The following is a 14647-nucleotide window of genomic DNA, read 5'->3' as shown; positions in this document are numbered from 1 at the left end:
CGACGTCTTATTCCACCTCCAAAAAATATCTTTTCAACAAAGTACTGGTGCTAGATACTTTTACACATAATTCATACTAAACTGTAAGTTATCTCCGAAGCACTTTGTGCAGGAAATTATCTCATGAGTTGTGTGTAGCGTTTGTGCCTGGTGGGTGTTCGTATAAATCCCTAGGTGGCCACTGTTGGCCAGTTTTGTGTGCTTCAAACATGCTTCAAATTCTTTTCTAAACAAATTATTAGTATGACAAAAGATTTATACGGCTGATAAATCACTAGCATTTGAAGCATGTGTGCTTCAAACATGCTTCAAATGCTAGTGAGATGAATAGCTATAGAAGTGGGTTGTGATGATAATACATGGCTCATATTTTTCTCAACGGATACTTATGCAGAATTCGAGCTCGGTACCCGGGGATCCTCTAGAGTCGACCTGCAGGCATGCAAGCTTGAGTATTCTATAGTCTCACCTAAATAGCTTGGCGTAATCATGGTCATAGCTGTTTCCTGTGTGAAATTGTTATCCGCTCACAATTCCACACAACATACGAGCCGGAAGCATAAAGTGTAAAGCCTGGGGTGCCTAATGAGTGAGCTAACTCACATTAATTGCGTTGCGCTCACTGCCCGCTTTCCAGTCGGGAAACCTGTCGTGCCAGCTGCATTAATGAATCGGCCAACGCGAACCCCTTGCGGCCGCCCGGGCCGTCGACCAATTCTGAAAAAATTAGACGCTTTCAACTGAATAAAAAATGTGTCACACAAGTTCAGGTATAACTACTGCAGGACTTCAGAAATCTGAACAAACAATGCTCAAACCAATAGCTAATGTACGTCTGATGTCAAGTTTCTCTATATGGTTCGCAGTCCAACTGCTGTATCCGGCTGGGCTGCTCATGTGACGAGCTCCTCTTCCAGGTCCGGCAGCCCCCTGTACTTCCTCAATCTTTCAAAGTTTGATCCTTTTTTGCAGCATGCTGAAAAACAGGATCCAACATTTATGAAAAAGAGATGAATTTAGAGGAAGATGCAGCACTGGAACGCAGAAGACTCAGTTCACAAAAAAATGAAAAATGGCAGGAACAGGCAGCAGTTTTCAAAAATGAAGGTATAATGAAGTTCAAAAAATGCTATTAAATTCTGAGTGTTGCAATTCAGTCCTTTTCAGTTAAGTTCCATAAAGAAGTACATCAGAACAACAAGTTAAGTTTGACAACAAACCTGTAGTAGGACATCAATATATACCCCATTAGCAAAAATCATGTTATGGTGTTTTCATCCTTTCCTGTATTACCTAAAAGATGGTGCTTTGCTATTTCTCTATTAGTGATTCTGTTAGTGCCTGCAAATTGAAAGAGCTGTGGAACTGACCCGTGGGCATTTTTCCGTAAAAACATTGCTACTTGTTTTTTCCAATTCTAGGTTTACATTCTAGCATACCTTTTTTTCTTATCAATTATTCTTCTATCCTTCCTTGTAGATGGAGATGTGAGCATGTATACATATGTTCTAGAGACACTAGACTTATCTGGTGGTGTGTGCGTGCTGCTGTATCCTCTTCCGGCCACTCTAATCTACACCCTCAGTACAAGCCGATGCATCACCAAGGTACACTGGAATAAATATGTGTTTCTTCTGTGGTGATGATTTTGGGAGTAAAATGGGAAATTTAACAAAAGAAATATAAGAGCGTTTAGATCACTAAAGTAGTGATCTAAAATGCTCTTATATTTCTTTACAGAGGGAGTACTCAATTCCATCTTGCAAACGAGTAGCATTTTAATAGTGCAAACATGCATCAAATTAAAAAAACCGATCCTGACTTGAAGCAAATTCATATCTGAGTGTTTATTTCGTAGCTCATCGATACTCATATAAGCCCGTGCATATCTGGGTGTTTATTACTTCCAACTCTGAAGCTTGACATGCATATTTGGGGATGGTTTCAAGTACTAGTTTGGAACTATATCTAACCGATACTATAAAAAATTTCAGCAGTTCTACAGGGGTGCGGGGTTCAGTTCGACGATGACGAGCCAGGCAGCCGGCCTTTGCATCGTGAACTGGCGCAGTTTGATCTTGTAAGAAATGGAAATTCCCTGATGTTGAGTGTGTCAGTACATTTGCTTGGCTGCTTTGCTACTCTAGTTAGTAACATATCACTTGCTAAATCAAAAATATTTTGTTGTTCACTTTCCTGTGTTTTGTTGGATAATTCTCAGGCTTTCTTTCTCTGAGAGGTACAAAAATCATAGTGCTTAATATACCGATGTGTGTGTTATACTTGAATTAAATAAAGTTAGAGGAGAAAGTACCCCTATTCCATTACTTTGAGAAGTACAAGTACATCTTTCTGATAGTACAGTGCAGGCCCGGTGCTGGCCCTGCACAAATGGCGTCTTTAGCTCACCACGCTACCTCCCTCCCGCCGGTGGCTCTCCGTCCCTATTCAAATTTTTCCAGTGCGTCTTTATATTTTGTTCAGGTCAACTACTTGCTGGTCATAAGTCCAATTTCATCTGTGTTTCCATGTTCTTCCTATAGCATAAGTTGATTGGCATTACTGTGACACTGATCAAGCCAACTGCGTGTATTTAGTGATTAAGGTCATTTGTAAAGAACTTTTACACTTGCTGTGATGCCTTACAATTAAGACATTTTTTATATAAACATTGTTGCAACATGAATGTCAAGGAAAAGCATGTGAAAATGCCCTCTATAGGAGAAAGGCTTCTACAGAAAATACTGTTGCAACATTTTAGGCATGCGATTACAATTTTTTGGCAATTTATTCTAATTGGTGCGTTCAGATTAGTAATATATAGAGAAATTGTGTTGGTAGTACCACCAATCCACCGTTTGTCTAATTAAACAGAAATACACAACGGAAAGCAAAATGTTTTAACTAGTTCAACCCTGTAGGTAATTACATTGTATAGAGGTTGCGCCAATTACACTGTATAGAGGCTACATCAGTTCAGTATGAAAAAGGAACACAATAAGTTAACTTTGCAAGTACATCAGTTCACCTTGATTAAAATACAGAAGTGCGCCGGCTAGATTTCGATCAGTTTGCTTATAAAAAAATAGAAAGTTGGTACTGTAAAGAAAACCGGAGAACCAATGTCAGCCTAGGTAACTCCACACACACACACATGTCACTGTCATACCCTGCATAATGGAAATGGATGCAGAGCAGGAGTGAAACATGGAAGGGGAATTGTTGCAGGGGCAAGTGTTGTGGGCATTAGCTGCTATGGTGCATCTTATCCAGTTATTGCTTGGTCTACATGCGGCCATTGCGAGGTTCAGCTTGGTTGACAAAAGTAAGACCAAATCTGGGTGTGTGTGTTTGTGTGTGTGTGCAAGTGCAACCGTGACTTGCATATGGTGTACAGACAAAGTTATTTTGGTTTTCAGACCCAGAAAATGTTCAAAAAGAGTATATAGCCTGGGAAGTGGGAAGTACAAGAGGCAAAAGTTACCGAGTTCAAAAAAACAAAAAATGTTAGTTTCTCTTTTCTCTGATTTTTAGCTCTTCCTTTCTGTGTTTTGATCATCTGGAGCTGATGAGTTGTTTCATTTTTCGTAGTTTCAGAAGTACAAGGGAAAAGATGGAGAGGTTGGACTACTCACGACTGTTGTTGTGGAGCCGTGGCGCATCGACGAGCTCCTGCAGAGCCACGAGCTGCGGAACCGACGAGCCGGCTGCCTGTCATAGTTCCACAAAGGTTAAAAATAGTTGCTAATTAATTCCACAAAGGATTTGTATGATCCATAGCCATCAGGCGAGCAGTTTAAGGCCTACTGCGTGAACCGTCCACGTCTTCTATGCATGAGCTTGTTGTCTCGACGCATCTAGCATCGGAGTATCTCCTCCCCCTTGCCGCACACACATGTCGGGCAGTCGAGCTAGTGTTGTTTGTGATTGCTGTCATTGGACAAAGGATTTGTTCTATAACTCTGTACTGACGGGACCTTCAGCATATATGGGGTTTAGAATTTGTTTGTAACTTTGTACTATCGGGACCTTCAGCATATATGGTGTTTCCAGTATTCTGATCTGTAGGCCAAAAATGGTGAACATTTAAACATCAGTTTGATTTAATAAAACTGAGAAGTTCTACTTTTGGTAAATAGCTGAACCTGGGTGCAACAAAGTTCTACCATTAGTCATGGGGATTATCAGTTAATGTGTGGTGTTTTTTTTTGTCAGTTTATGTATTTTTTGTTTGTCAGACCATGTGCAAGTTTGTTATCGGTTCATGTGTATGTGTGTTGGTAACCACTGCTATTGCTCATACAGATCTGACCGTTCCCAGACAAGTTTAGGAGAAAAGCTCAAACAAAAAGAAACCCTACGAAAATTTAAATGGTAAAAGTTCAAGTCATAAAATGAGAGAAGTCCAGAGCCTAGTTGCAAAAGCATGTCAAGTTAAAAAAACAAAACACACGAAATATTTTCTTTTTAAAAAAATATCATTCAGTTCAGCGATATAAACCATGCAAGTTTGGGGACTATGATACCATAAAACATTGAAAAGTTATGAGGAAAACCATACCAAAAAACAGAGTAAAGTCTAAATATGTGAAAACATGCTCAGGACAAACACATATGGACATCAGTTCAAATACTCTCTTATCGAAATCATTCAAAATTACTCAATGAAATACCTTGCCTTGACTTCAGCATGGTTATCGTAGTAGTTGGTGTCATTGTCGGACTGCAAAATGAAACCGTGCAATTCAATTCAGTACAAATTGTGATGACGCAAACTGTGAATGCAAAGAAAGAGAGAGCAACAGGGTAAAGCTAAACTCACAGCCATAATATGTAAGGTCTCTACTTGAGGGAAGCATCTCAAGAAACTCAGCAAAATTCTCGCTTCCTCTGCGACTCTGAAACGCACCTTCACAGCTAACACATTGACACTTGGTACCACTGTATTTGGGCAAACATTGGTAAACTCCAGCCTGCAAAGCATCACAGCAGCGATCCATCAATCTACTACAGTATAATATAACTCGATGCAAATCAATCCAGCTATCGGTCAAAAAAAGATTTGCTGATCATATGAAAGATAGGCCGGAGATAAAAAAAATATTCCACCTTGATGATGGTGTTGCCGATCTCAAGCACGTGATTGGCCGTGTCCAAGTAGCCGAACACGGCGAGCTGAGGAGCATAGCCTATCCTTCCAAGCCCAATGGCGTTGGTGTAGTAGAGGATGAGCCGCTGCAGGTGCGGGGTGGCAATGGCGCTAACCTCTTCCAAGAAGGAATACCATAGCAGCATGCATCGGAGGTTGTGGCTGCCGCCGCAGACGCGGTTAGGGAGGCAGTAGGTGGAGATGAGCACCAAGATCTCCAGCTTGGGGCTGCAAGCGAGCACGTAATCCAGATCGCGGCCATGCGTGATGCCCGCACAGATGCCGAGTTCCTAGAGGTCGGGGAAGACGCCCAGGCTGTGCGGTAGTTCGCTGGTGTAAGGGAAGAGCCAGACGCCGAGGTAGAGCCGATGGAGCGAGGCGCCGCAGCGGAGGAGCGACAGCGGTAGCTGCACGGGCACGCCGGTGAAGGAGCATGGGTTGACGTGGGTGAGATCCTCCACGCCCTTGTCGGCAAGGAGGTGGAGCCACTCGGCGAGGAGCGCGTCCTTGTTGGAATCGTCGACGAGCCGGGCGGAGCGGAAGGGGTGGGAGGCGAGGACGCGGGACACTGCGGCGGCATGGGGGAGGAGGAGGGCGTCGTCGAGGACGAGGGGGGGTTCGCGCCAGAGGCCGTGCCAACACTTGGAGAGCGCACCGGTGCGGGCGGCGTCCTTGGCGGGGAGGCGGGAGACGACGTTGCAGAGGAGGCCGTCGGGGAGGGCACTGATGCGTTGGGAGGGAACTAGAGAGGACGATCAATTCGATGAGATGAAAGTCATCAGTACAACCGCCCTGAAATAGTCAGTTCAAGTAGAGTAACAGAATAATATTCTGTTACGTGAAACAGAATAGCCCAGATGTATGTATATATATGGTGGACACCCCTAAAGAAAGCGATGGCAATAAAGCAACGGAGGATAATCCCCTCGAGAAGCAATCCAAGCACCGGCGTCATCGGCGCCGCTCTAAGCCCCGCCATAGCAAAAGCAGCGATACCGGCACAAGAGACAATAACACTGCGGATAGTGCCGAAGAGAAAGACAATCCCCTCCAGCCAGGCATCGAGCGGGAGAATGGGCAAGCTAGCCCTAAGGAACAGGCGACAGACGGAGAATCAGAGGATGACAATTACATGCCCCTCTCCGAAGACGAGGTGAGCCTCGGCGACGAAGAATTTATCGTGCCTGAGGATCCCGTCGAGCGGGAGCGCTTCAAGCGTCGGCTTATACCCACAACAAAAAGCCTGAAGAAAAAGCAGCAGCAGCTTCAAGCTGATCAAGATCTGCTAGCAGATAGATGAACCGAGGTCCTGGCAGCCGAGGAATACGAACTCGAGCGCCCAACCAAAAGTTACCCAAAGCGCAGGTTGCTACCCCAACTCGAGGAGGAAGCATTAAAGCCTACACTACCAGCGTATGATGCGGCTGACTGGCCACCTTGTGGCTGAGACAAAGCGGCATATCATCCCGAAGTCCTGCCCGCACCCCGTCGCTAGTCAAACAAAAACACCAAGGCCCGGGGCTACACGCAAGACCTGCGAGATGTATTGGAAAACAAAGCAGGACATACAAGATCGATCTACGGATCACGGGGGCGTGCCCCAACGTGTGACGACGACCGTCACGCCAGATATACTAAAAGCAAATCCGGCCGGGCCGAATACAGCAGACAAGACTCGTATGAACTACGTCATGATATAGCCTGGCACAGAGGCGCCGCACACCCCCTATGCTTCATCGACGAAGTAATGGATCACGAATTCCTAGAAGGGTTTAAACCTGTGAACATTGAATCATATGATGGTACAACAGACCCCGTGGTATGGATTGAAGATTTCCTCCTCCACATCCATATGGCCCGCGGTGACGATCTACATATCATCAAGTACCTCCCACTAAAACTCAAAGGGTCGGCTCGGCATTGGCTGAATAGCCTGCCAGCAAACTTCAGTGGCAGTTGGGAGAACTTGGAAGACACATTCCTTAACAACTTCCAGGGCACTTATGTGTGACCACCTGATACTGATGACTTGAGTCACATAACCCAACAGCCCGGGGAGTCAGCCAGGAAATTCTGGGCTCGGTTCCTAACTAAAAAGAACCAAATTATCGACTGTCCGGATACCGAGGCCTTAGAGGGATTTAAGCATAACATCCGCGACGAGTGGCTCACCCGACACCTCGGCCAAGAGAAGCCAAAGTCCATGGCAACCCTCACGACACTCATGACCCGCTTTTGTGCGGGCGAGGACAGCTGGCTGGCTCGCAGCAACAACACATCAAGAAATCGTAGCAATTCAGATGCCAGAGATAGCAATGGCGAGCCATGTCGCAACAGACACAAGCGCCGCAACAACGGCGACAACGCCGAAGACACGGCAGTCAATGCCGGATTCAGTGGCTCTAAATCCGGTCAGCGGAAAAAGCCGTTCAAAAGAAGCAATCTGGGACCGTCCAATTTGGACCACATACTCGATCGTTCGTGTCAAATTCACGGCACCCCCGATAAACCAGCCAACCACACCAACAGAGAATGCTGGGTGTTCAAACAGGCAGGCAAGTTGAATGCCGAAAAGAAGGAAAATGGGTTGCATAGCGACGACGAGGAGGAGCCCCGGCCGTCGAACACAGGAGGACAGAAGAAATTTCCTCCCGAAGTGAAAACGGTGAACATGTATATGCAACCCATATTCCCAAGCGGGAACGGAAGCGTGCACTAAGGGACATTTATGCGATGGAGCCAGTCGCCCCAAAGTTCAACCCATGGTCTTCTTGTCCGATCACTTTCGATCGCAGGGAACACCCTACCAGTATCCGTCATGGCGGTTCTGCAGCATTGGTCCTTGACCCCATCATTGAAGGATTTCACCTCACTTGAGTCCTTATGGACGGTGGCAGCAGTCTGAACCTGCTCTATCAGGATACAGTGCGCAAAATGGGTATCGACCCCTCGAGGACCAAACCCACAAAAACCACCTTTAAAGGTGTCATACCAGGTGTAGAGGCCTGTTGTACGGGCTCAATCACACTGGAAGTGGTCTTCGGATCCGCGAACAACTTCCGAAGCAAGGAGTTGATCTTCGATATCGTACCCTTGCATAGTGGCTATCACGCACTGCTCGGACGAACCGCATTCGCCAGATTCAATGTGGTACCGCATTATGCATACCCCAAGCTCAAAATGCCAGGACCTCGCGGGGTTATAACAGTTAATGGAAACACAGAACGCTTGCTCCGTACGGAGGAGCACACTGCGGCCCTCACAGCAGAAGTACAAAGCAGCCTTCTGAGGCAAACCGCCAATTCGGCGATAAAGCCCCCGGACACCTTCAAGCGAGTCCAGAGTACCCTGCAACAGGATCGCCCGGCACGTTCAGAGCTCGCCTAGCAATTCGGCCTCCATCCTAGTCCTAGTCAAGCGGCAAAATTTGTGCCACGCGTACATAATTATGCACTCAAGATACCATGGGTATAGGCGGAGGCACGGCTATGGCACGGCCCACAATGCGGCTCAACCGCCTCAAGACCCGTATATCTTTACCATTTTCTTCCTTTCAGGACCCTATTCTCTGAAGGCCCTCTCCGATAGCCTGACTATCAGACCCATCATGGGTCTCTGATAATGATCGCTATACCTGTTTTACATACCCACACGCAACTTGCCCTTGGATAGGACATGTCAAATAGTCCTATTCTTGCTTATTGCACTACTTGTATACATACGCTTTGACGTACCATTTAAATAACAATGTACAGTATTAGCTTATTATTGCATTTCTTCATCTTTTTCCCTGTCTGCTTATTACGACAAATTGCACCCGTACATTCTGGTACGTCCAGTGCGCCAGGGGCTTCAGTGTACCCCATAACACGGCAAGAAAAGTCCGAACACTTTCGACAGTGCGGCACCCCGAATTTATAGCATTATATGCATCAGCTCCGAATCATGTCTTGGGTCAATAGTTGGGTTTGCCCGGCTCCCATGTTTTGGAACCTTACATTTCGCTATATCGGCTAAGGTAGCACTGGGAGAACTACTGCGATTGTGTCCCGGTTCTTCCGGACGAGCACCTTAATACAGAAAGCCAAAAACTGACTGTCATGATGCGGCGAGAGCTGGTTGCTGTTTGAGAGGTCTCAAATCCTTAAGATTTTTTCCGCTTCTGGCGAGGAATCGGCCTTGTCCGATTTAGGCGTATATAGCGCCCCAAGTTCGGCCTTCCAAATACTAGGGGCTTCGGAAAAATTTAAAATTGTAGACTTCTATGGCTAAGTGAGAGTGATAAAGATGTATAATCCGATTGCCTTGTTTGCTGCGCTGAACACCTCCTTAAAGGACCAATTTTTTGGATAAAGAGTGTTTAAGATTTATCCCGAACACCTCAGTACTAGTTACATGGGGGCAGAAGTCGATGACTGGCCAACTCTCAGATTTTATAACGACTGCACAGAAGGTAATATTTTAAATCGACAAGCGTTATATAGTGCACATGAACTCGTTTTCATATTACAGGATCACATCAGTACATTCATTCAAATATTACATCCTTAGCACATTCCTCTGCCACAAGGTGGGCACCCTTCAGGACACTGTCATAATACTTTTCGGGGTGGCGATGCTCCTTGCCCTCCGATGGCCCCTCCTTAACCAGCTTTTCGGCGTCCATCTTCGCCTAGTGCACTTTTGCACGGGCAAAGGCCCTGCGCGCACCTTCAATGCAGACAGACCGCTTTATGACTTCAAACCGTGGGCAGGCATTCACAAGCTGCTTCACCAGGCCGAAGTAGCTGCCAGGCAGGGGCTCGCCAGGCCACATCCGGACTATGAGACCCTTCATGGCCAGTTCGTCCGCCTTGTGAAGCTCGACCAGTTGCTTCAGCTGGTCGCTCAAGGGCATTGGATGTTCGGTCCCAGCATATTGAGACCAGAACAACTTTTCCGTCGAGCTCCCTTCCTCGGCCCGGTAGAACTCCGCGGCATCTGATACGCTGCATGATAGATCTATGAATGCTCCTGGAGAGCTCCGAATTCGGGTAAGTAAAAGGAAAGTCTCCTTCACATGATTGCTTTGCATAATGAATGCCTTACCCGCTGATATCTTCTTGACCGCCTGAATCTCCTGGAGGGCCTTTTGGGCTTCGGCCTTGGCATTTTGTGCGTTCTCGAGGGCCTTCGCAAGTTCAGACCCCTGCGTCTTAGAGTCACGCTCCAAGGACTCATATTTCTTGACAAAATCCTAGAGCTCTTGCTGAACCTCGCCGACTCGGGCTCTTGCTTCTCGCGCTCGATGCGCTCCTTGGACGCTCTGTCTTCGGCCTCGGACAGCGCCTTCTTCAGGGCCGCCACTTCGGTCGTGGCCCCTAGCAAAATTCATGATGATCCTATGATCTAATGACCACTTTTTTCTTTATCAATATACATACGGGGTATCACTTACCTTTGTTCTCTTCGAGATGCCTCTTGGTAAGGCCGAGCTCTTCCTCGGACCGCTCAAGGTCCTGCTTGAGTCCGGAGACCTCCGCAGTACGAGCGGCAGCGGCCAGCAGCGAAGCCTGCTTATTCACATAGACACATTCTGATTAGACTCCTGTGATTGTTATTTTATCCTCTGTTCGGCCTTTCTTTGCGAACACCAAACAAAGCATTAGGGGCTACTGTCTATGCTGTGATATTTTCTCATAATTTGATTACTTACCTCAAAGCCTGTTAGGAGGCTGGCACAGGCTTCGGTCAATCCGCTTTTGGCGGACCGAACCTTCTCGACCACCGCACTCATGATGGTGAGGTGCTCTTCGTCAATGGAAGCGCCGCGAAGCGCTTCCAGCAAGTTGTCTGATGCCTCTGGATGGACAAAGGCCATCGGCACAGACGGCTCGCCCCTTAGCGAGGGGTCGCCTGACAGAATCCGAAACCACTGGAGGTTCCGGTGCAGTATCCGGCTGGGGGCCAAATTTGCTGCGGCCCCCGTCATTAGAACCCATGGGAGTCTTACCCCCCATGCGCCCGACATCTGGGATGTCGCCTTGGGGCGCCTCCAGAATCATCTCCCCTTGGTCCGGTGACCTCTGAGACAACACCTCGATGTCATCCGTGGGCCAGGGGGAGGTGGCTGTCGGGAGTGAATCGCTGTTCATCGCCGAATGGCCCAAAGACCCATCCGAAGAGGATACGTCGATGTGGGCTTTGGATGGACTGCACGATCATGTTTTACATGATAAGAAGCAATGAAACAAAACATACCAGAACTATTATAGTATCCGGATACTTACGACTTCTCCAGGGGCTTGTCCTTGGGAAACCACTCCTCGTCGCTGTAAGCGGCTGTTGTGGAGTGGTCCGGAAGGAGGGTCCTTCCCTTCTTGGACCCTTCGGCCTCCCTAGATGGGGCGGCCTTCCTTTTCTTGTCCCCCCCCGGTTGGGGCGGGGGGAGAACTTTCCTCTTCCGCCTCCTCGTTTTCGTGGGAGGAGTGCGCCTCGGTGTTTTCGAACAATGAGTCTGTCGGATTTCGGGTTCCGGCACACCCTTGAGGTTCGAACACTGGGGTGCGCACGGAGATCTCTCCCCTACCGATCTGCGTCCAATCTCCTCGCGTGATTTGAGCTGGAAACTACGAACAACACAAGGGACACAAGGTTTATACTGGTTCGGGCCACCGTTGTGGTGTAATACCCTACTCCAGTGTGTGGTGTGGTGGATTGCCTCAGGGGCTGATGAGGAACAGTACAAGGGAAGAACAGCCTCGCGAGAGGTGTTCTTGAGCTGGTGCGATGAACTGCTTGGGTTAGTTCAATCGCCTCTCTCTCTATCTGCTAGGGCTCTACCAGATTTATAGAGGCCCTGGGCCTCTCCCCAAATAATGAGCGGGAAGGGCACCAACAATTCGCCATTTTGAAGGGGAACATCTAGTACAAGTTATCCTGACCAAAGGTGGTCTTCGGCTGCCAAAAGTACTAGTGATGACGCCGTTTTGGGCTCCACGGTGACCTCCGTCCTGCCGCTCTGTTGGTCTTGGTCTTGTTGCACCGGAATGGTAACCTTTGCCCGATGCCTTGGCCTATGCTTGCCCCCTTTACACCAAAGGGGAAACAAGGACACTGCACAGGCCGGCGCCCGCCTGGTCTCGATCGTCATGGCTTGCGTCATGGGCTCCTCGTGAGGTATCCCCGCCTTGATCTCTCCGCCTCCTCGCGAGCTTGCCTGATGAGGCTGCCTCCGAGGAAGCTTCCAATCGTCCGCCCCATGAGGCTTGGCCCCTCGCGTGGGTCTTGAGCTTGAGCTGATGAAGATGGGCCGCGCTGGGCCCCCACTTGAGCCACGCCGCAGGCCGTAGGTAGGCAAGTCTGGGGACCCCCATTCCCAGAACGCCGACAGTAGCCCCCGGGCCCAAGGCGCGCCCGGGCTTGGCCTAGCCGGGAAGCGAAGGGGCAAGCGCGAAGCGCCGCGGGCCCTAACAGCCTGCGGCCTTGGGCGTCGTGTGGCGATCGATTGGACGTGTGCGTCTGCGCTTCCCACGACGCTTCGGCAACTGTCCGTCTGACAAAAGAGGTGCCCGGGCCAGACTTACTTGCTTTGTTCTCGTTCGCCTCGCCCCTGATCCCCTTTCTCGCTCTCCTCCTTCTTGCTTCCGAAATCCTCTAGATCTGTCTCAATCCTTCTCGCCCGGCACGCCATGGTGCCTCGCAAGTCCCCGATTGAGGCCTGGTACTCGCCTGCCTGGATTCCCCGAACTTGCCGGAGAAGAACCTTGCCCTCACACGCCTGATGATGGTGGCGCAGGGCAGCAAGGGGGCGACTGTGCTCAAGGCTGGCTCTGACCAGCCTGAAGGCAAGGGGAGCACCTTCTGTCCGCTCTTTGTGAGCGCCATCGTCGCCGGTCTGGTGCGTCCTTTCTCTGAGTTCTTCTTTGCTGTTCTCCGCCAGTACAACCTGCAGGCTCTGCATCTCCACCCCAACTCTATTCTTCTCCTGGCAATTTTTGCTTACTATTGTGAGGCTCATGTCGGGGTAAAGCCCTCGGTGGCTTTGTTGCGCCACTATTTTTCCCTCCGGGTTTCTGGTGGCCATGTCTCCGCATGTGCGAGCTTCATCGCATACTCCAATTCCAATGCTATCTCGAAGCCTGGGAAGAGAATCGAAGGCTTCCGGAGCAAGTGGGTCATGGTGGATGTCGGGCGCCTCCACCCCCGTCTGGTGTTGCCTACGGGGCAGCCCAAGGCTGTCGACGCGTGGCCCGCACTGAGCTCGTCGACCCCCGTGCGAGGGCGGTGCTGAAGAGGATGAACTCGGACCTGAGGCCGAGCAACTTGGGGACGGCGAAGCTGACTGGAGCCACGCTCCTGAGGGAGTTCTTGGAGCACCGGGTGGCTCCACTCCAGGAGCACTCGCTCCCATTGTGGAGGCTTGGGGAAGCGGACGCCGCCTTGCGCATAAGCTCTGAGGCCCTGACCGATGAGAATCTGGTCGCGGCCCTCCATTCCTTGGTCGGGGGAGACGTGGCGAAGCCGGTGGGCGCCCCCGTCCCCTCTTTTCCTTCGTGACGACTGGGAGAAGGTGGTGAACGCCATGCCCACCTTTAATGGCGATGGGCTGGTGCCCGCGGAAGCTCCCGAGGGTCTTGCGGCGCTGGCGATGGTGCACGTGTCCTCCGGCAGCTCCAGCGGGAGTGAGGAGGAAGAAGAGGCACAGGAAGAAGTGTCTGACTTTGAGGCGACTGGCGAGGAGTCGGGGGAGTCCTTCCCTCGGCTCAAGTCTCGGGCCCTCCGCTCCATGCCGGACGACGACGATGCTGGCGCCAGGCGAGGAGGGGAGGACTCTCCCTTGGTCACAAGGAAGGGCAGGTCGGGGCTGGTTCCCCCAGGGTCTGCTCTGATCCCTGGGTGGTCTGAGGCCAGCCCCAGCCCTCCCGACGTGGCTTCTGCTTCCGGGCCTCCCGAGGCTGATCCCAGCTGCAGGCTCTCGGGCTTCAAGTTTGGCCGGAGGTCGCTTGGGTCCGCGAGCGACGACCAGTAAGTGCATGATTCCTGCTTTGCTTGGTTTCTGCCGCCGAGGCTTGACGTCCATATTCTTTTGTCAGACCGGCGCCTGCGGCGAAGAGGTTGAAAGGGGCTTCTGCGCCCCCGCTTGGGGCGAGTCCACCTGCCGAGATGGCGCCTTCGTCCACTGAGGGAAAAGACGGTGCGGCTCGCGCTTCCCCTGCCCGGTCGTCCTCGCGAGGCCGACTGGGACGCATCAGTGAGGAGTCAGCCCCCATGGCCCCGCTGACCCTGGAATCGACTGTGCTCGATGCTGCAGCCAGGGCAGCCAAGGCCCAGGGGGTTCCTTCCTGCCAAACCGTGATCACACTGCCGTCTTCTTCGCCCGCTCCGCCAGTTCCCGCTCCTTCTGTTCCCTCGGCCGCCGTTTTCAACCAGGTCGCCAGCGAGCTGAGCCAGCTGCGGGAGGTTCTTCTGAGTGCGGATCCTCGCCTAGTGGCCGGGCGCCTGGAGCTAGCTTCTGGC

At 50.2% G+C, this 14647-nt stretch overlaps 1 protein-coding gene across 12 annotated transcripts; it reads left to right on the top strand.

Annotated features, from left to right (window-relative positions):
• Window positions 1-720: 720 nt before the first annotated feature.
• On the top strand, window positions 721-4136 carry LOC125537582. Of its 12 annotated transcripts, XM_048700903.1 has the most exons (6): window positions 721-1107; window positions 1480-1607; window positions 1995-2080; window positions 3229-3325; window positions 3420-3506; window positions 3592-4136. In XM_048700903.1, the coding sequence occupies exons 2-6, from the start codon at window positions 1595-1597 to the stop codon at window positions 3750-3752; spliced, it is 444 nt and encodes a 147-aa protein (XP_048556860.1). In that variant the 5' UTR covers window positions 721-1107; window positions 1480-1594; the 3' UTR covers window positions 3753-4136. The 12 variants fall into 12 exon arrangements, 7 of the variants coding, with proteins under 7 accessions (XP_048556860.1, XP_048556856.1, XP_048556859.1 ...); XR_007295985.1 differs by having other exon boundaries at window positions 1998-2080; window positions 3229-3506; XR_007295988.1 differs by having other exon boundaries at window positions 1998-3325; window positions 3598-4136.
• Window positions 4137-14647: the final 10511 nt, after the last annotated feature.

The sequence above is a fragment of the Triticum urartu genome, chromosome 2 (genome assembly GCF_003073215.2).
Source record: "Triticum urartu cultivar G1812 chromosome 2, Tu2.1, whole genome shotgun sequence".
Taxonomy (NCBI): domain Eukaryota; kingdom Viridiplantae; phylum Streptophyta; class Magnoliopsida; order Poales; family Poaceae; genus Triticum; species Triticum urartu.
The sequence above is the reverse complement of the archived record's forward strand: the minus strand, read 5'-3'. Positions and strand labels throughout refer to the sequence as shown.

Coding starts and splice junctions, on each gene's coding strand:
- LOC125537582 (XM_048700899.1), top strand. CDS start 1,011: ATGAATTTAGAGGAAGATGCAGCACTGGAACGCAGAAGACTCAGTTCA. Junction 1,108..1,479: donor AGCAGTTTTCAAAAATGAAG/GTATAATGAAGT, acceptor CCTTCCTTGTAG/ATGGAGATGTGAGCATGTAT. Junction 2,081..3,591: donor AACTGGCGCAGTTTGATCTT/GTAAGAAATGGA, acceptor CATTTTTCGTAG/TTTCAGAAGTACAAGGGAAA.